The 21061-nt window shown below is 41.6% G+C and overlaps 1 protein-coding gene across 1 annotated transcript in view; it reads left to right on the forward strand.

Moving 5' to 3' along the window:
* The window catches only part of ATRX (ATRX chromatin remodeler), a 98651-nt gene extending 78162 nt beyond the window's left edge, over positions 1-20489 (forward strand). The window contains exons 27-35 of the mRNA XM_026703099.2: positions 493-593; positions 2738-2846; positions 7073-7250; positions 8047-8241; positions 10094-10243; positions 13280-13405; positions 14050-14145; positions 15289-15417; positions 17685-20489. Of these exons, the coding sequence (XP_026558884.1) occupies positions 493-593; positions 2738-2846; positions 7073-7250; positions 8047-8241; positions 10094-10243; positions 13280-13405; positions 14050-14145; positions 15289-15417; positions 17685-17981 (1381 nt within the window). The 3' untranslated portion in view covers positions 17982-20489. The remainder of the gene's footprint in view (positions 1-492; positions 594-2737; positions 2847-7072; positions 7251-8046; positions 8242-10093; positions 10244-13279; positions 13406-14049; positions 14146-15288; positions 15418-17684) is intronic.
* Positions 20490-21061: the final 572 nt, after the last annotated feature.

Consider the following 21061-nt stretch of genomic DNA (forward strand, 5'->3'; position numbering starts at 1 on the left):
AACTTTGAACACTTGCTAAATGACCGGTTGCAAGTCGAGAACAATCCCGCATTTGTGTGCTTTCCATGTCTATATTCTTTTTTGCAGTGGAAGCAAATAAGTGCAGCTCAGGGTGGGCATGTTTTGTGGTTGGAGTCGTGAGGGTCTGGTTTTGTGTTGCAGATGTTTCGTTGCTCTACAGGGTAACATGAGTGCAGGGTAATGAGTGCAGCAGTTAGCCTGCAATTCCTGAACTCACAAAATTCTCCTCTTAGGTGATAGAACATTTGCAAGCCAGAACCCGAAAGTGGAAAAACTTGAACAATGCCACGGGCTTCCCCCCCCCCCCGCCTCCCCCAAAATTGCCATCTGCGTTTCGCTCTGACCAGCAAAACAAGCTTTTTAATGTCCCCTTCCATTTATAAACTGAGTTGATGGCACCAAGCACAGGACACCAGTATGCTAATTACAGGGGTGCGAACTGACAACTCTTTTGCCAATTCCCATTTTCAGCTTAGTGTTCAGCCAATCTCTGATATCCCTTGACTTGATAGAAGATTTTCTGGAGTTAGCAAACCGGGACAAAGAAGAAGGAAAGCCAGTAATATATAAAGGTAAGTAAGCAAATACCCACTTTGAGATCTGGACATCTTCCACACTCACCTTCCCCGTGTTGATATATTCTTTTCACAGTGCTGCGTAACACTGAGCCTTTAAAACCTTGTGCTTTGTCCCTTTATCTGTCTCCTGAGATTGATTTTTTTCCTCTCCTGTGTGTGTAACGTTACTCTTGCTTTGTGAAAGTGCCTTTTTGTGCAAGGAGGCAGAGTCAGCTGGTACTTCTTGGTCCTTTGGGTCTAAGGTGAAATCTGCAGGGGCAGCAAAGAAGATTCTGAACCACAAATCTCACCGCTGTGGTTTCATATTTGGACTTTTGAATTTTTTTTTCCCCCTGCCATCCTTGGCAGCTTTTAGGATTCTGGAGAGCACTTGTGCACTGGTTTGAGTTCTTTTTGCCCAACTGTATAGGTGGCTCATTTTACCTGCCTGATGAGCTTATGATGAACTTTACAAAACAAACAAACAAACAAACAACAGAAGCCAGCAGAACTGTGGAAGAGCTTCTTCTCCCTTTGAAGTTAAAGAAAGTGGAGATAGAGGGGGGAGGGGGAAGAGGGAAAAAAACCTGTCTCAGAGCTGGCATGTTAAATAAGAGGGCATTACAAGTGGCATTGGTGTCAAGACCCTTATTTTCTGGTTGAAACCTGTCTCTCTCCTGTGGGAAAAGCAACATGAGGCTCTTGTTATCTACCTTTTTCTTCCTTTATGCTTTCAGTTTTTCCTTCAGTTATTATTTGTCCTTTCATCAAGTCCATTCCTTCTTCTTTTTCAGAGGCAGATATAAGGAATTGCCTATCCTACTGTGTTCAGAGCAGGAAGTGCTTTTTAAAAAGTCCCTCCTTGAATCCATATTCTTCACAGATCAGTAGTGATTTTCTTATTTGGGAGAAAAATGTGAGGTTTCCTCTAAACCCACAGCTTAAGTCCTGAATTCAGGAAGAAGCTAATTCAGTGTTTCTCAACTGTGTCAAATTTAAGATGGGTGGACGTCAACTCCAGAATTCTCCAGCCAACTGACAAGAAACACGGATCTCATCTAACCATGGAATTAATTTGTTTGATTAATAGTTCAGGTTTAAGTGGTTATCTATCCTTTGGGATGTGGAGGTCTTTTGTTTTCTGGAAACAAATGTAGCATTCAGGAATCCCTGAAATAACAACACAAATCCTCTACTTCTAGGGGATAGCTACATTGCTTTTTTTCGAAAGCAAAGTTGTTAAAAATAGATTTTTGCCTCATCATCCAGATTTTAAAATTTTTCTTGCCACTTACAGAGATTATAATAAGCAAGGTTTTTTTAAAAAAAAAATAGAGCAACTGGCTGTTATAAATATTGTCTACAGTGATGAAGCATCGAATTTTAAAGTTTATTTAGAAAATGTAATTTTCAGGGGACAGATCAATCAGTACAAAAAACAGAAAACAATTCCCTGGAAGAAAAATCTCAATGATACAATGCAGTTAACAAGTATCCCTCCCTCCCTTCCTTTCTTCACCCATCTTTAAAGATATGTTTATTCCGCAAAATTTATACAACTAGTATTTTATTTGAAATCCTTCAAAACTAAGTTGCTTACATTGTAATGTAAATTGTTTATATTAGGCATATTTAAACATGCTTAATTGTGTCAGAATTGAAGTTATCACATTCTGTAAGATACATTTGAATTCATTAGTTTTAGTCTATGGCAAAAACTATACTAACCCTAACTTTAAATTCTAAATTACTAGAATTTATTACAAGAACGATAAAACACGCCTTTGAGCCTTAAATCATGACTAGTGCCTCCTGTCTCTGTATTTCATAGGCATTAGAAGTTAAGGGAGGCAGAAAAAAGCAATACTATTTTAAAGCAAGAAGACATTCACTGAGAAAACACAATATACCATTTTTATATTTCTTGAGTTTATGACACAGAAATGGATACCTGGGAAAAGTCTCCATTGGGTCAAATCAAATAATTCGAAGGAGTTCAGTAGCATCCTTTCAGACAGACTCAGTTAAAAGTTAGAGCCTTTCTTGAACTTTCATTAATTTCATAAGTACAATTTTTAAAAGAAATGGAAATTGTCAGATGATGATGGACCCTGCCTCCTTGTACAATACACTTAATCCCATGCTTTTCAAACTCCTAGGTGAAGGAAAATGGTTCAGAAATATTGATTATTATCGTTTGGATGGTTCTACTACTGCTCAGTCAAGAAAAAAGTGGGCTGAAGAGTTTAATGATGTAACCAACGTCAGGTAAGAATGAAAGTGTACGGAAAGGACCCTCATCTGTAGGCCAGAAGCCCATGATTTTTGGGCCAGTCTAATCAATTGCCTCTTTTTCCAATCACTGAAATGAGATTTATAAACAAATATGAAAGACTGTGGATATGAAAATCACTATTAATATTAACAGAAGGTGTTAAAGCCTGTGCTTGTATACAGGCCGAATATGCTAGAATGATGCCAAATTTGACCGCTGAATCAGAGCCATACGTTCTGGAATATGAAATTAGAAAATATCGCTAATAGGGAAGCTGCAGGACCTACCAGTATAACTGTTTAAAGTCATAGGAAATGGTGCCATTAAACGCTCCATGCAACTTGAAATGCATATAATGAAGAACACTGCAGTGGGTGGAAAACTGGAAAGCGTCAATCTATATCCCCAAAGGAGCATTGCTAAATAATGTTTAAAACATTAAACAACGGTCTTACCTCGTCTGCCAATAAGTTAATGCTAAATTCCAACATCTTTGCAACAAGAACTGCCAGATATAACGTACATGCTGGTTCAGAAGAAACAGGGCATTCCTAACTTCCAGTAAATGATGGAAACAGAAAGGGAATTGCAAAAAGCTACCTATTTTTATTTTACTGATTATACAACAGCTTTTGATTATACACATCATAATAAATTGTGGATAAGCTTATTATATTAATGTATAGTAAGCTTAATGTACATGCAGACTCTATCCTGCCAGGTTAGAAAAAGGAGGAACTGGAGTTAAAATAGCTGCCTCAGAGATGCTGAGGAGTGCAAAGGCTGCTGCTTAATATCAAGGAATAAAACCTCCTAAGAGTATGTCAGAAGACAATGCCCATCCAATATCACTAGAGAAGGAGTTGATGCACAAACAGATTTCTTCTTCTTCTTGGGCTCACAAATTCACAATGTAGTGAATTTCTAAGCCAGGATTTCCCAACCGTGGCCATTTCCAGATGTGTGGACTTCAAATCCCAGAATTCTCATCAGTGGTCATGCTGGCTGTGGAATTCTGGGAATGGAAGTTCACACATAGCAGTGTTTCCAAGGTTGGGAAACCCTGCTTTAAGCGGATGTTGTTGTCTGACTTAGAAACCTAGATTCCTTTCCAGATGCATTATGGACCATCTGAATCAAATTCCATTTAGCTCAGCCCATACTTGTCTCTTCCTCCTCCTCCTCCACCCTTGCCCTGGGGCCTGCTCTCACACCTAATGAGAAGAAAGACACTTGCTGCCAGCTTTCCTTTCCAAAAGGGATTCCAAAGTCATTTTCTGATAAGAGTTTGATTATTATAGTTTGACTTGCTTTCTGTCCTCTTCTTTGACATGCATATTCCCAATATCTGACACATATTGTATAGCATTACACATTTTCTGAATTGAATAAATAGGAACATATCTATTTTCTGTTGCAGAAAACTTTTTATATGGTTTTTTTAAAATTATTAAACAATGTTTCTTATATACATCATTTCCATTCATTGCAACACTTCTGTGACGGTATACATACTTTTACATAAATCTCAACTATCCGTACATTTGTCTATATTCCTTAATCTACCTTTGCCCACTATAACCTTTTCCTTATTGTCATCTTCTCTATTCATCTCTATATCTATTATTTAGTCAATCATACAATGCATTCCACATCAAATAATAATCTGTTTCTTCTCTCGGACTAATATCTTTTTTATCACATTTTCTTCTAGTGGCATACTGTCTTTTTCAATTTTGTGCATACGTTATTCTTGCCGCTGTTAAATAGATGTAGCATTAAATATTCTGTTTTCTTATCATATTTTCCTGTTATTATACCTAATAGAAAAGTCTCTGGTCTTAGTTCAATTTGTTGTTTAATTATTTCTTCTATCCATTTTTTTTTGTCCTTATCCAGTATTTCCTTACTACAGGGCACATCCACCATGCATGGTAATAGTTCCTTGCTTTTGTTTGCATTTCCAACATTCAGGTGATTTGTTTGGGAACATTTTTGCTCATCTAGCAGGGGGTAGATGCAATCTGTAGAACATTTTGTATAATTTTTTTTGCCGACATTGTCAATTTATAATTCTTTTCCCACATTTTTCCCATTTCTCCAATTCTATTGTGTAGCCAATTTTTTTTTGCCCAAACTATCATTAACCCTCTCTTCCTCCATCTTATATTCCAACAAATAACTGTATAATTTTTTAATCAATTTCTCCTCTGGACCTTGTAATATCTTATCTAATTCCAATAGATCTCTGTGAATCCCGCATTTTTCTACAGCTTTCTTAAACCTTGTTTGCATATACGTCCACCACTCTACCTTGATTCCTTGTTCTTTTAATTCTTGTTTTTTATATCTCTTGCTTGTTTGGGATATCATATCTTACTATCTTATCTAGACCTAACACATTTGGATATATTGATGCCTCCAAGGTTGATAACTAGATCGGAATTTTGTCATAATGCTTCCTTTTAATCTTTTCCCAAATTAATAGCAACACCTTTATTTGGTGTCTTTGGAAATCACTGTGCGTCTTATTTTTCCCATTCCATAAAAACGTGTGCCACCCTAGTTGCAAGTCATGTCCTTCAATTGTCAATATTCTTTTATTTTTCAACGTTACCCAATCTTTAATCCATGTAAGGGCTGCTGCTGTATAGTATAATTCCCAATTTGGCAGAGCAAAACCCCTTCTCTTTCTACTGTCCTGTAACAATGTTAACTTTATTCGCAGTTTTTTCCCTAGCCAAATAAACTTTGATATTAATTTGTTTAAATCTTCAAAAAATGTATTTCCTAACTTTATCCGTGTCACATGGAACAGAAACAGAATTTTTGGCAATATATGTTCATTTTTATTGTGGCAATTCGTCCTGTAATTTCTGCCAATTATCTAAATCTGTCTTAATTTGTATTATCAATCTTGTATAATTATTTTCTTTAATAGATATACTTCTCACTGTTAACCATATTCCTAAATATTTAAATTTTTTGGCAATTTGCATTTCTAATTTTCCTCCAATTCTTTGTTCTGTTTATTAGTAAGATTTTTTTGTTATAATCTTTGTCTTATTTTTATTTATTTTAAGTCCTGCTACTTTTCCAAATTCTTCAATATTCCGAATTAACTTGGGTCCCAATTCTAATGGTTCCTTAAGCACAAATACCAAATCGTCCACAAAAGCTTGGACCTTATATTCGTCTTTTTTTATTTTGAGACCTTTTATTTCTTGTTCTCCTCTAATCTATCCAAGTAACGCTTCTAAATCAGTTTTTATTAACACTTTTGGAGTGAACTTTTTTCCATCAAATTTTGGAATGTAGTTCTTAAGCTGAAGAAATGCAGTGCAGATTGCTTTAAACTTATACAACTGGGAAAGACCATACAAATTATCTGAGTGCTGTTTTGTGCTAGTGGAATGCTCCTTTACAATCTATAAAGGATAATTTATTATCTCCAGAATAACAATTATAATATTTAGCTAAAACATTCTTCTTATAGAAGCCCAGATTTTAGTTCATTTCATTTACATTTAATAGTGATTGTAATTAAACAAAATTAGTAAGATTTTTCTCTTCCTAGTTATATACTGCTTTTCCATCTCACTTTTTAAAAATGCAGTTTGATAAATTGTGGGGACTCTGTCCAATGTTTTTTAAGAGACAGAAGGTTACATACTTTTGAGATAATTGACTATTTCTTTCTGCCTATTCTTAATATTAAGAATGTGCAAAATGTTTTGTTTCAAAGTACTGTAAGGGTGGAATTTTGCAAAGTACCTTGTTTTAAGTTCAAAACTGATGTTTTGTGTGCAAAATTGGCTGTGCTGAGCTTTTTGGAAGCATCTCCAACCTGTTGCAGCACAAATGATGCGAGCACAAATGTGTAAAATATATCCTGTTTTACATTTGGCATACAGTTTTACACTGGAAAAAGAACATAATATGGAATGTTTTTCCCAAAATGTTTTACACTACTACGTATTCTCTTCTCAAGATTAAATCTGCCCAAATGGAATGTGCAGTTTAATTGGTACATTCATCCTATGATATAACAAGATCCTCAGAATTCTCTTTTGTACTGTTAAAAACGTTGTCCTTTCCTTTTTCACTAAACTTAAAGAATCTTCAATATGCTTCCCTGGTTTTTGGCAGACTATATCTTTATTTAATTTGAGTATGAAGTGGAATAAACCAAATTTTACTCTTCTTTTTTTTTTTGCAGGGGTCGTTTGTTTATTATTTCTACTAAAGCAGGATCCCTTGGGATAAACCTAGTAGCAGCAAATAGAGTCATTATTTTTGATGCCTCTTGGAACCCATCTTACGATATTCAGAGTATCTTCAGAGTGTATCGTTTTGGACAAACTAAACCTGTATATGTGTACCGATTTTTAGCTCAGGTAAGTCAGAACTGAATCTTTTCCATATAATTGAAGTCTGATTTTTCAACTATATTTGGAACCATTGATTACACAACCCCTTGTAGTTCAAATTTTTTACATTCTACAGAACAGATCACAAAAATGACACTTGTCTAATGTATTGCCATATTTATTAATTTCATTGTAGCTTATTTTCCAAAAGGCATAATCTTTATTTTTAAATCTCATTCAGGTACATTTTCAAGCTGTCTTAGGTGCTATGTATTTCTCTTTTGAATAGAATAGAATGGTTGTTTAGTCATCCAGCCAAATCAGAAGTATAAAACTAATACAAAGATATGAATTGATAGAAAGAAAACAACAGGACATGTTTGCAGTAAGTTGTCACCCCATATGGTTAACCCCAATCCGATCTAAATATTCTGCCCTATTTGAAATGGCCTTTGAAATAAAGCATGTGGTCTTTTATGCCGGTTCAGAAAGTAAGTAAGACAATTTCTCTTGGGTGCCCCAATATCTTTTAGTTTTTAAATAAGAATCTAAATAAGCCTCCTGGCTGGGGAATTCTGGACATGGAAGTCCACGCATCTTAAAGGCTGAGAAACCCTGAGAGAGGATGCTGGACCAGGAATCCTTAGGCCTGATCTGGTGGGGCGCTCTCTCACCTTCTGAAAGATTTCAGATGTCATAAAGTACAATAATGTTGCAAATCTTCTTGAAGGAGGTTCACAGTTTATGAGCCTGCTGGAATTAATAACAAACACAGCAAGACACCCAACACCACTGCCAGCATTCATGTGTTTTTCTTTTAAAGGGAACCATGGAAGACAAGATCTATGACAGACAGGTCACAAAACAGTCGTTGTCTTTCCGAGTGGTTGATCAGCAACAGGTTGAACGCCATTTCACCATGAATGAACTCACGGAACTCTACACCTTTGAGCCAGACTTACTGGATGATCCCAATTCAGAAAAAAAGAAGAAAAGAGACACGCCCATGTTACCCAAAGTAAGCTGCTCTATGCAGTTAGCATTTGTAGTTGCAACATACTTAAGCCTTTGTCTGTCCTTGATGGGAAAAGGAAACCAGAACAGCCAGGAGGGCTCTCTACTCTTCTAGTTCATTTCTGACCACAGCCAGTTAGATGCAGTAGCCAAATTTGCAAGTCCAAGAAGGTTTAGCTATATTTTGTTCAAAATTGTTTTTGAAATAAGTCTTCACATCTCCGACCAGAAATATATACTTGTAACTGAATGAGAGAATCCTGGACAAAGGTCCCATAAAAGTAGAAAATTTACCTTTCTGCCTATTCTGTATACTGAATAGAAATTGCATTGCAGACAAAGCAATACAGATCTACCAGTTAACTATAATCTAAACCACATTTTGATGAATACATTGGCATGGTGTGCATGGATTAAATTGCACTGTGCTCAACAGTATAGTTTCCATAGGAACTAATGTATGTACATGTGTATCTAAAGAATTCTGCAGTCAGTTAAATTTTGTTGTACAAAATATGAACAAGATCCTATTACGTATGTTAACTGAACTCTTGGATCTGACTGTTTTTCAATTGGCATATTCTCAAATTCAGTTTTACTAGCTGTCTCTCCCTGTTAGATATCCCAATTTAACTTTTATATTGCCTTCCCCTGAATTTGACACCCTCCAGGTGTATTGGTCTAGAATGCAACCTCCACAATCACAACCAGCATGGGCAGTTTTCAAAAATATTTATTGGTGGGTTTTACTTATAACACCACCACCACCCTTATTTTATGCGTTTCTGGGAAATCTTGGGGCCTGGTAGGTTGAGGGGGAAGATGGCCTTTTATCTTTATTCCAAATATTTCTGTAAATGCTTGTGCTATCCACATAAAGGTGTTGGGCAAAATTTAGTTTCAGTTTAATATAAGTGAACTTTGGATCTGTTACCTGCTTTTCTGTGTCTCTCTGTTGATGTTTCTGGGCTTTAGAAAGGGAACTGCTTTTTTATTTGCTGCTCATCCCTCATTTCCCAAGTTCAAATATTTTACACACACACACACACACACACACACACACACACACACACACACATTCACTATTATCTTTGCAGCACTGAGGTAAGGTACTCTGAAAACGGGTGAGGAATCCAAAGTCACTCTGGGAGCTGTATTGCTGTGGGGGTTTTCACCCAGATCTCTTATCTAAGATTGAATAAGTGATTAACTTTACATAACAGAAAGAAGTTGCCTATCAGTAACTAAATGCAAATGTTCTTCAGCAGGAAACAGAGAGTTCCCGGTAAAAGGATACTTACAGTCCCAAGCTAGAGAAAGCCTTACTCCTATAGAGCAGGGGTCTCCAACCTTGGCAACTTTAAGCCTGGAAGACTTCAACTCTCAAAATTCTGTGAATGTTTTCCCCACCCCCAGTAGATATCCACCCCATGTTAAACCCTCTCCCAAAATCTCTCCTGCAGTTAGCCAGTCCACGCTAACACAGTTCACATTTGACCATTCCTCTGATAGTTTCAAGCTGTGAGATTCGTTAGATGGTCAAGAAGAAAACTCAGAATTTTAAGGAGCAAAAATATTTACTACTACTGGATTTTTTTTAAAAAAAAGTATTTCTACATGTAAAATGCTGTAGGGTCATTTTTGGAAGTGCAAGTGGCAACAGTACGTCGCTTTTCAGCCTCAGAACTACATAATCATGAATTCTGGCTTGAAGTCAGTTTTGCAAACAGGATTGAATGAGGTACTAAATTTAAAATATTATGCCCGCTTCTAGAACTCTACTAAGGTAAACAGATTTTCTTTTTACCAGTTGAGCTCTCGTAGGTGCATAACTATGTTCTTCTGTTTTCTACTAGGACACCATTCTGGCTGAACTGCTGCAGATTCAGAAAGAATATATAGTGGGTTATCATGAGCACGATTCCCTTCTGGACCACAAAGAGGAAGAAGAATTGACTGAAGAAGAAAGGAAGGCCGCCTGGGCTGAATATGAAGCGGAAAAGAAGGTAGGGGCATTGTTAAACCATTGCAAAAATACTAGGTGGTTTACTTTAGAACAACCAAGCCTGTATTCTGCATCAGAGAACTGGAACTTCTACCTGTCTAAAAAATGGCTTAGGACAGCATAGCCCCTCATCATGAAAATGTGTGAGAATTGCAGTTCTACAACTTCTTGAAAGCCATAGATCCGTGTCTATTCGGTTGTCTAGAGAGAGGAGCGTTGCTTCTAGCATGAATAGTCTTCCACTGTAGGATGTCTTTAACAAAGAACTTACAGAAGAATTCCATCAAATGTGATGAACTTGTACTTTGCTGCGGTTTCTATGATCCTAGAAACTTTCAAGGTATCAGACCTTTTCTCAGGAGCTCAAAGTGCCTAATATAATACTTCATTTTCCACTTTTTCTAAACTGTGAAGTGACTTGGCAGGAGGGAGATTGGCTAATTCAGGGTCACCCAATAAGCTGCTTCATTTAAGGGTGGACTTGAACTTGGGTCTCTCCATGTTCGGTCCAACACAATAGACTACGCTGGCTGCCTTCATCTAGAAAAGTGACGCTTTCACCCGCTTCTTTGATTATTCCCTTCCTGGCTCTTTGTGTCAAGTCAGGGGAGGGTTGGTCCTGTGGAGACCGTTCAGTTTTTCTTCCTCCTAGGTGGGCTGTGCTCTCCCTGTCCAAAATGGTAGCAAGAAATGATGAGATCTTCTCTTTACCCAGAAAAGCTGGAAATTCAGCTGGATGGACCATTATTGGCTTGAAGATGATGAAGGAAATGTTAGCTTCCCAACTTTTAAACACCAATTAAGCAAATTTGGACCCATTTCCTTTTGTTAGGTTTCCAGATGAAATTATGAACCTGAGATTTCTTTGGCTACTTTGATGAGTGACTTTTAAAGCTAGCTTGAGAGAATGCAGCCACCTGGAAGAGCAGCGAAGGGGGGCGTGCTGTCAGTCCACGCCTAGTTTTTCTGTTCTTTGCCCTATCACCATGGGTGTCAGTGGGTGGGGGAGTGCCAAAATGTGCATCACAACACTGCACCCCTTTTGCACATGCCTTAGGACATTGCGCACACAAGTGTGTAATGGGCAGCGATTCCAAGGCAGTAGCTGTGATGCGTATTTTGTGGTTCTGACAAAACCTCTGTGAAATTCTTTGCATTGAATTCCAAGGAAGCAGTTGATTCCCTTAACTGACTCTGACCCTTCACCCTAGCTAGGCCAGGTGGGGCTGGACTAAAAATCCAAGGGACGGGGTGGACATGTTCACACAGAGAGGCCAGAGAGTCACCTGTGGTTTATATGGGCCCCTGAACAGGAAGTCGTGGCTGCTCGTTTTTGTCCCCTTTGGGTTGTGTTCTATGAGATGCCACTAAGGCAAAGGGTTCGCGGGGAACGGGGCTCCGGGGTTCAACTGAGGTCGTTGGGATTGCCCTTGGTCCCCCGCTGCCAGGATCCAAAAGGGGTCGGGGGTTGCCAGGAGAGCCCAGCCGTTCCTGAGCTGCTCAGATTTGCCGATGGTTATCCTTGTTTTGGGTGCATCCTAACTTGATGCATCCTGCCATGCACGCGGAGCAGTGTCCCTTGGCCCTTGGGGGACACCCAGAAGCTTCCGTTTGTGCAAACGGTAACAGGCAAACGGGATCGAAAGAGAATGAGGGTCAGCAGGGAGGGAAGGCCCCTGAAGACGACCTTTCTGAGGTCCGTTTGTTGGGGAAGGAGACACGATAACTTGCTTTAGCCAGGCATTTTTCTGGCTGAGGGGTTATTTTGACATTTCATCGCTTCCTTTTCGTACTTTTAATTGTCTGGAGCTCTCAGAGAGGGAGGGAGGGAGGGAGGGAAAGAGAGAAATGATATTACAGAAGTTTTTCTTTTTTATTGTTGCCAAACGTAATATTTCAAAAGCAGAAAGAAATGAAGGGGCATAAAAAATGCATTTACCACGTTTTCCTTAGAACAATTAGTTGAACTCTGCAACCTCAGTATTCAGGTTAAATTGCCGTGTTGGCACTTTGCGATAAATAAGTGGGTTTGGGGTTGCAGTTTGGGCCCCCCGCCACCCCTGGTCTTCTAGGCTTCCCTGCTTGAGGAGGGGGTTGGGCTAGACTGCCTCCAGGGTCCCTTCCGACTTGGTTATTCTGAGATGGGCCTGGATTGGGAGGAATTCTTGCCTTCCCCTGGCTTTCCTTTCCCTTCCAGCTGTTCAGATAAGGACCTTCAGCTGCATCCCTATGTTGCAGCAGCTTCTTCTAGTCTCTTCTGTTCATCCAGCTGTTCTGCCCCCCCCCCCGAATCCCCTCCATTTTGGTTTGGCCCTCAGGCTCTGGAGCCCCCAAAGCTATTCATCTGAGGATGACTGCACTCCTGGGCTTGCGCAGAGGCCTTTTTTTTAAAGCCAATGGCGTTTCCTCATTTTAGTTGCCAATACCTCTACAGGTTGGAATTGGGCCCTGAGCAGACTTTCCTATCGTTGATCAATGCAGGCTGTTCTGTTGGCTTCTTTCTCAGGGCTGGGATGCTGTCAGGTGTCATTGCAGAACATCAGTGCCAGCTCATAGTTGCAGTGGAAGCGTCGGGAAGGGATCTTTAGCAACTTCAGGGTGACATTTAAGCCAACTACATATTTCTGCCCTTTGTTTTGTTTTGATGCTGTTAGCGTTTTTGTTTGGCTTTCCCAAATTAGGGTAGAGATCTGTTTGTCGTAGAATTCCTCCAGATCAAGAGCGACAGTGTTTTTCTTCATTTATGACGATATCGGAGCTCCTTTGAGCTTGAGAAATCCGTTCTGTTTATTAATGAAATGTTGCTTATACTTCTTTAAGAACCCCAAGGCTTGGATAAGCCATGCTAACCATAGACCGCTTCCATCAGCTGAATTTAGGCTAGGGCATACATGTTTTCAGGCAAAATAAAGGTACCAATTTCCACTCTCTTGTGCCAGTCCCCGTTATCACTTTGACCCTGAAATGGTTTCAATGATTTCTCAGTAGCCAAACTCTGAGCTTGATAGTCAAAAGTGCCACTCTGGTTTTTTTTTAGGGGCTGACAATGCGCATCAACATGCCAGCGGGGCCAAACATGTTCCCACCCAATTTCACCTCTCAGACTCCATATATTCCTTTCAACTTGGCGGCCTTGTCTGCGATGAGCAACCAGCAATTGGAGGTAGGTGGCAAGATTAGAGGCTGTATCGGATCTGGGTTTTTTGAGCGTTACATTCTGCCTTTCATTTTGAAGTTCAAGTTGTGGCCTCCATAGTCCTCTTGCTTCCCGTTTTCCCCCACAACAATCTTGTGAGGTGAGATGGTCTCGTCACCAAGTCTCTGCATTTTGCAGTGAGCATTTTTTAAAAAAAATCTGGACTAGATGAAGTGTAGATAACAGCATTTTTAAAAGAATTCCATACCTTATATCTTTTGTTCAGGCTTACTGTTGTTTCACACCAAAAGTATTACCCTTTTTTGTACACTGAGTTGCATTGTTAGAGACCAAATCATGAGCACTTAATTGCTTTCAGGAAAATTAGTTTGGATATAAAAGCTGCTGATTCCATGTTGATTGCGAAGTGAAGCAAAGCTGCTCCTAGGTGAAAATGTTTTATGTTTTTATATCTGTCTTCATGAATTGTTTCCTGTCTGGAGCCCCATGGCATGGTTTGAAATGGGACCCTGTGTTCGCATGATTTGGACATATAAAAGCATATGTACACATGCATGTGGGCAGTATGGATACAAAAATTCATTATCTTTGAGAACACCTCAATTTCTGACTGTTCAACCAGTTTTGATGACTTCCAAAATTCCTTCCAGGACCTCATTAATCAAGGCAGGGAAAAAGTTGTGGAAGCAACGAACAACGTTACTGGAATAAGAATTCAACCCCTTGAAGACATTATTTCCTCTATAGTAAGTGTGGTAGAAAATGTGATCATCCATTCTTGTTCTGAAGTTGTATACTGCTTTCAAATTGTCGTGTCATGTTCAAACTTTTGGTGATAAATTGTTTCTTCTTTTGTCTGATTTTATAGTCAAAGCTTTGATTTTTTTTAAATGGGCCTTTTAAAAACAGACATATTTCTTTTGCAGTGTAATGTTATATAAAAACACAGGGTAAAAATCTAATGAGGAGAAGGAGGGGTTGTTTATACAGTGGAAAAGATTTAAATTTTGGCCGAGATCAACTGTTTGGAGTTGTCCAAATTAGGTAATTGTCCAAAAATGTCACTGATTTTCATTAAATAATGACCAATCAGTTTATTTGGAATCTCCAGAATAAAGTCTGTGCTCAGATACATTCAGCTGGGAGTTGCCTCGATGATGAAAGCGGATGTGAAGGTATAACTTCTCCTGACCAGATGATGCTCAGTTTTTGTGCAATCCCTTTGTGGATGGCATTAGGCTCTCTTGGTCAACTGATGGTGTGTGTGGAAGGAAGGCTCCTCTACACATGGCTGGCTTCACAGAAGAACGGGACAATTGAGGCACGTTTCCTCGTGAGCCTTCAAGCCCAACCTGAGCCAATTTCAGTAGCGCCGACCCTTTTGCAGCTGCGTCTTCCTTACTCTGCTCCGCACTCATGGCAACTCCTGTTCAAGTGGGGAACTGCAGGGCCTTGGCAGAGCAGTCCTCCGGGGGAAGCAGCTGCCTGACTCTGCAACGGGACTGGGCGGGAAGGCCCCGAGGCCTGGCAGGAGGAGGGCATTTCCTGCCCAGGGTGATGCCACAGATAGTCTGCTGCTTCTCTGCTTCCTTGGCAAATCCCTGGAGAGGCAAGGACTTCCCCACCGGCCTTGCCTGCAGGCAGAGTTGGCAGCCGCTCCGGTTCCTCTCTGCAGTTTCATGGCTGACTCCAGGCTGCTTCTGCCGGAGAGACTCCCCAGTGCCTGTGGTGTGGGGAGCGAGGGAGGGGCTGCAGCTTCTCCGACCCAGGCTGGCTTCCCTCTGAAGAGCGCTGGGGGGAGTCCGTGGCAGTCCATCGGCCCTTCTCACAGAGGAGGGGCATGAAGGGGGGACGTCTCTGAAAGCTCCCGTGATGCTTTTCTTTTGCAGTGGAAGGAGAACCTCACCCTCACAGAGACCCAGGTCCAGGCTTTGGCTCTGAACCGCCAGGCAGGTCAAGAGCTGGATGTGAAGCGCCGAGAGGCTATTTATAACGATGTCTTGACCAAGCAGCAAATGGTGAGAAAGAAAGAAAGAAAAACAACCTCAGTCTTGGTGGCTTTATGTAGGGGTGTAAAAAGGGTTAGGGTTTGTATGGACCTTGTAGTATCCCTTCCACCCCAAGTTGTGTCCCAGTTGATTTAGAAGCACCCGGACAAAGCTTGGATGGAGGAACGAAGGTGTAAAGTTCTAGTCCGGCAGTGAAACCGTTCGTTTCCCTTTCCAGGTAGCTGGAAAAAAGCGTATTAAGAAAAAGGCTTAATGAGGAATATAGGAAGGATTTGGTTTTACCCCCCTTCCCTTCTCCCTTGGTGGACTGGCGGGGGAGACGGGGGACGGACATCAAGTATGCTTGATTCCTGGTGACCACACAGACAGGTCCGGTGAGGTTTGTGGGGTGTGATTTGGGAAGTGGCTCGCCCTGGCCTCCTGCTCCTCTTCCTCCTTAGGGCTGAGAGAGATGGTGGCTTGTGTCTGGGACAAGAGTAAAATGGGGGGGGGGCTCCCAATTTCTAGTCCTAGACTTCCTAGCCTCTAAACCCGACTAGCTGTAGTGATGTTCGAGCAAGGATTTTTCAGGAAGCCTCCTCTTGAGCTCCTGAGGAACAGCAGCACCTAAACCTCGCGCTGCATTTTATTGCAGCCCGGAGTCAGCGCCATTTTTGATGGAGGTAAAGATACCAGCAGGCGCACTTGCATTTCCCTCCCTTCCATGCCTCAGAGTCAGTTCCAATTTGTAAGTTTAGGGGGAGTAAAAATCACATGTCTTTAGAAGCAGCTTTCAAAATAGAATAAAATGGAATTAAGGCAACAACGGAGCTGTGTGGGAGTCAGGCTTTTCTGTGCTTCAGTGGGGCTTCACCCCTTACAGGGGGCCACTTCTCAAGGCGTCAATACATAATAAAATGCAGGGGAGTTAAAGGATTGCAAGATTACAGGGTAGCGCTTGAACATTTCTGATGAGATGTTTTGTGAAACTCTCAGACTGGCCACAATCTAAAACCTCTATAAATAGAAACCATTCTTGGCTCCATTTGTTGAGAAAGGTATAGTTGTGCTAGCGGTCAGGTGCACCAGACTATTGCATAGCCAGAACTGAGAATTAACATGCCAAAATCCCCCCCCCCCAACTCTCCCTCGCTGCCCACCCCACTGAAACCAATCAAGTCCACGCAGGAAGCCTTCATAAGGGTCAGTCCAAATGCAGCTTGTACGCAGCTCCCTCCTCCTTCCAGCTGGGTGACTTTGGAGCAGTGTCTCAAGGAGGTACAGAGTCTACTTTAGATTCCCCAAGCACCTCCCTCCTCGTCCCCCCCCTCCCCACAGCTGTCACTGCGCAACAGCAAGGCATAGCAAGCATAAGGTGGCAGCTGACAGAAACTTGAGAATGCCCATTCCTCTGGCAACGCAGAGAAATGCCACTGGCAAGTCATGAGAAAAATCATGGCCCGAAACAGGATCGCCTAGCAGCCACTCCAGTCATCAGCTTGCAAATGCCGCCATGTTGTTATTGGTAAGGGCAGTGTGGCAAATATCGAGTATATCCCTGGGTGTCCTGGTATGTGAGAATGGCCTTGAGGGATGAGGGGATGAAATGCTACTTTGGAAACAAACCAGAGAAGAGAGGCGGGAGCCCCCGGTGGCTTAAGGGCTAGAGGAAGAAACTTCTTGTCCTAGTTGATTTAGATCAGGGGTGTCAAACTTGATTTCATTGTGGGCTGCATCAGGGTTGTGTTTGACCTCAAGGGGCCGGGTGGGGATGGCCAGAGCTCGATGTCACTCATGTTGGGGGCACCTGTGGCAGGCCAAGCCCTCTGCCAGTGAAAATGGGCTCCCGAGCTCCATTTCCAGCCGCCTCGGCCTCCTGCAACCCTCTGCCAGCGAAAACAGCTCGGGAGGGCTGCGTGCCTCTCGCTGACAGTGGGTTGCAGGAGGCCGAAGCAGCCGGAAACGGAGCTCGGGAGCCCATTTTCACTGGCAGACTGCAGGCTGGTCCCTCACTGTTTTCCAGGCTGGCTCCGCGGGACAAATCTAAGCACCCCGTGGGATGGATGCATCCGACAGGCCTTGAGTTTGAGACCCCTGATTTAGACGGTTAAAAGGGGTGGCGAGAAGCTTCTGCTTTCAAGTGTGCAAGCTTCTGTTAATGAGGCTGTACAATAAAGTAGAAAGAGGTCACCTGGTTGTGCTCCCTGCCTGGTTGCCGGGGGGCGGGGGGACGGGGGGGGCACACTCGGCCAGGGTGCCCTCCCCGGCCTGCTAATGTCTGCCCTTCCCTCCCACAGCTCATCAGCTGCGTCCAGAGGATCCTGATGAACCGGCGGCTGCAGCAGCAATTCAGCCAGCAGCAGCTTCCGCCGCAGCAGCAGCTGGCCTATCAGCAGGCTCAGCAGGCAGCCCTGAGCCACCTGATGATGTCCAAGCCGCCGGGCTTGATGCTGAACCCCTCCAACTTCCAGCAGATCGACATCCGGGGGATGTACCAGTCTGGGGCTGGGGCCCTGCACCCCCCGCCCCTGCAGCGAGCGCCTCCCCCCATGAGTGGCAAAAGCCCAGGACCCTCCCAAGGGAAGCCCATGTGATCCTGCAATGGCCACCTGGAGGACTGGTAAAATCAGAGAGAGAGAGAGAGAACTTTTTATTTTTTATTTTTTTAGGAATCAATGGCTTAACAGAACTCACCTGTATAAATAGTTTCCCTCCCCCTTCTTCACACCTTCTGCTTTATTCTTTCCCTCTTTGTTTTGATACGATGTGCTGCCCTGTCTCAACCGCTGTCCAGGGTGTGGCGTTGGCTAGAATCTTCTTCTTCCACGTGTCGAGCACAGGAGATGCTGCGTTGTTTTCAGTGAAAACAGCCTCTTCCTTCCGTAACCCGAAGGGGCTTTGCAGGCTTCCTCTCCCAACTGCCATGCTTGCTGTTAATAGCCCTGAAAACAGCTGCCGGACGCCTGGGGAGCCTCCCCCAGGTCTGTATATTTCGGTCCCCAGCCCTCCACGTTCCCGGCGGAGTTCTTGGTTAAAATTGATTCTTTTGTATTCCTTCCCACACGGCCCACACGGCTGACCCACAAGCCTGTTCTACTCTTCATCGCTCGCGATGGAAAAGTAAAGAACTGAAGGGGCTCTAGAGACAGTGCAATATTTTAAAAGAAACTACCGCTCTGAAACGTCTGAACGACAGTTTTCCTGGAAACTGTCGGTAGCCTTAAGTTACGGCCTGAGCAAAGCCTCTTTTCTCCGGCCTCCTGCCACTTCTGTTTCCTCCGGGGGGCGGGGCGGGGCGGTGGGAGAACATCCAGTCCCTTTTGGTCCATCATCCATGTATTTTCCTCTTGCACTGATTCTGATGCAAAGCACATTTCTATCGACGCCTTTATCCTGGTGCTGGTGTCTCGTCCTGTTGCCGGCAGTAGGATGAGCGAGGAAGCGGGCTGAATTCCCGGGACTTCGGTGGAGCTTAAAGCAGGATGGCAGCCCTTTAGGAGGGAGGCCAAGCTCCAGCCTGCATTTTGAACTGGCGGAGCCATCGCCCTCTGAGAATGAATGAAGGGCCTCTTGCCACCTGCAGCTCTGCCACAGCTGGGAAATAATTCCTGCTTTTATAGATCCGTATCTCTGGTTATCTCGCATTTCTTTCCTAGTTTTCATTCTTTTAAGAATATGAAGGTGAAGGAGAAAAAAAATACATTGTGGTTGTTTTTTTTTAATTTCAACCCTATGGCAAGAAAAAAACAAAAGAACGACTGATTAATTACACCACCAACGGCTACTTTTCAGCATAAAAATGGAATTGTCATCCATTTTCTATATTGACAACATAAAGCTTTTTTTCATGCATTAGTCCATCTGAGTTTTTCAAGCGGAAGAACTTCTGGAATGCGGGCATGATAAATAAAACGACAGGTGTGTTTGTGCTACTGGAGTCATGAAGAAGAAAATGTACAGATGGAAGAATTGACTACAGACCATGAAAAGTGAGAACTGTTAATATTTTTGGAAGTCTAAATTTTTGGCTTTCTGTATGATTTTTGAGGAACAATGCCTTTTTCTTCTCTTACCTGAATCTTAGAATCTGGACAGCACAGATTTTGGACAACGTTTTTATTTTTAACTAGATACTTCTTAATTGGCGATTGGAGCATCTATTTCACAGGGAAAAAAATAATTGTGAGTTAATTTTAGTTCTCCTTTCCACAGTGAGGTAGTGGGGTGAATCTTCAGCCCAATTTCATCTTGTGGAGTTGATTTATTGCATTACTTTATATTGGTAAGAAAGGAAACAGCTCCAAAATTTGTGCTTGCTTCAAAAGAAACGAAATACAGACTTTCTGAGACAATTGTTTGAAAGCAAATATATCTGTCCAGAACATTCCTACATTTTCTGAGCTGGGAATTTCTAGAGACTTAATGTGAAACTTAGGAACATTTTAAAATCCCATTATTTTTCCCACAAGAAGAAATCTGATGTGGATGAGGCTGTCTTGGAGACTTGGACCACTTACATATTTCTCACAACATTATAGCTGCATAATAATGTGCTTTTGAGTATAACATCAAGCTTTAATCAATATTTAAAGACAGTAAACAAAAACTCATTTTTATATTTGTTTTAGATGTTTTCTCTAGTTGAAATGGCTTATATAAGATGATGAATAAAATGTTGCTTGTAATACAGTTTTGCCTGCTAAATTCTCCACATTTTGTAACCTGTTTATTCCTTTGGATGTAAAGCATTTTTGCTTAGTATTGTGATCCTGTACATGTTTTTGTCCCAGTTGTATAGTAACGTTTCAGTTCCTTGACCAGCTTTGGCTGCTGAATCATACAGCTGTGAAAACTTGGCCTTCATTTCTGTTTAGATGGCTTTTTCAGTTATGTATTAAATATCATAAAAGTACTGTAGAAAAGATGTCACTTCTTCCTATAAGGCTGTTTTGTAAAATATATATTATGGACTGGAAATTGTTTTTAAAGAAAAGCATTCAAGTAAGACAGTATGCTATCTGTGTTTTCACCATTCGAAGTGCTGTTTGGTAGTTGAAACTTAAAATATTTAATATCTCATTTAATAAAGTGACCAAAATACATCCATGCTCACTGTACTGCTTTGGTACTGCTGCTGCCCTCTCTGGCACAACAAATAGGAACTTCCTTGTTGAATCAGGACCCCCTCCCCCCCACCTGCTTCTGTGGTGACCCAGCTAGATGCCTTTGGCAGTCCCACAAAGTCTTCTCAGGCACAGCAGCACCCCTTTCCCACTCGTGTCCTATTTTGGCCCTCGATGCTGAAAACACTGCTAGGATGTTAAACATTCTTGCTGAAATTAGTACTGGCAAATATGGCCCTAAATATTTTGAGTTTTAGCTAGAGATTAACTCATCCATTCTATTCCCCTAATCAGGATATTTTTTTTATAAAAAATCAAGCATAACTTGGGTCACAAGAATTATGACATTGTCAAGCTCAGTTTTGCCATTGATTTTTCCTGCCTTCCTTACCTAGAAATTAGTCTCAAATCTCCTGTGAAGATTAGGAAACAGCACATGAAACAATTTCCTGACTTGAGCCTCACTTTAAAAACAAAAACAAACTTTTCATTCCCCCAAGCAGATCATTAACATACTGTGTTAAACCAGAATTCAAAGTTGTATCACCGGA

The sequence above is a fragment of the Pseudonaja textilis genome, chromosome 12 (assembly GCF_049901715.1).
Source record: "Pseudonaja textilis isolate UNSWEBS1 chromosome 12, rPseTex1.2, whole genome shotgun sequence".
Lineage (NCBI taxonomy): Eukaryota > Metazoa > Chordata > Lepidosauria > Squamata > Elapidae > Pseudonaja > Pseudonaja textilis.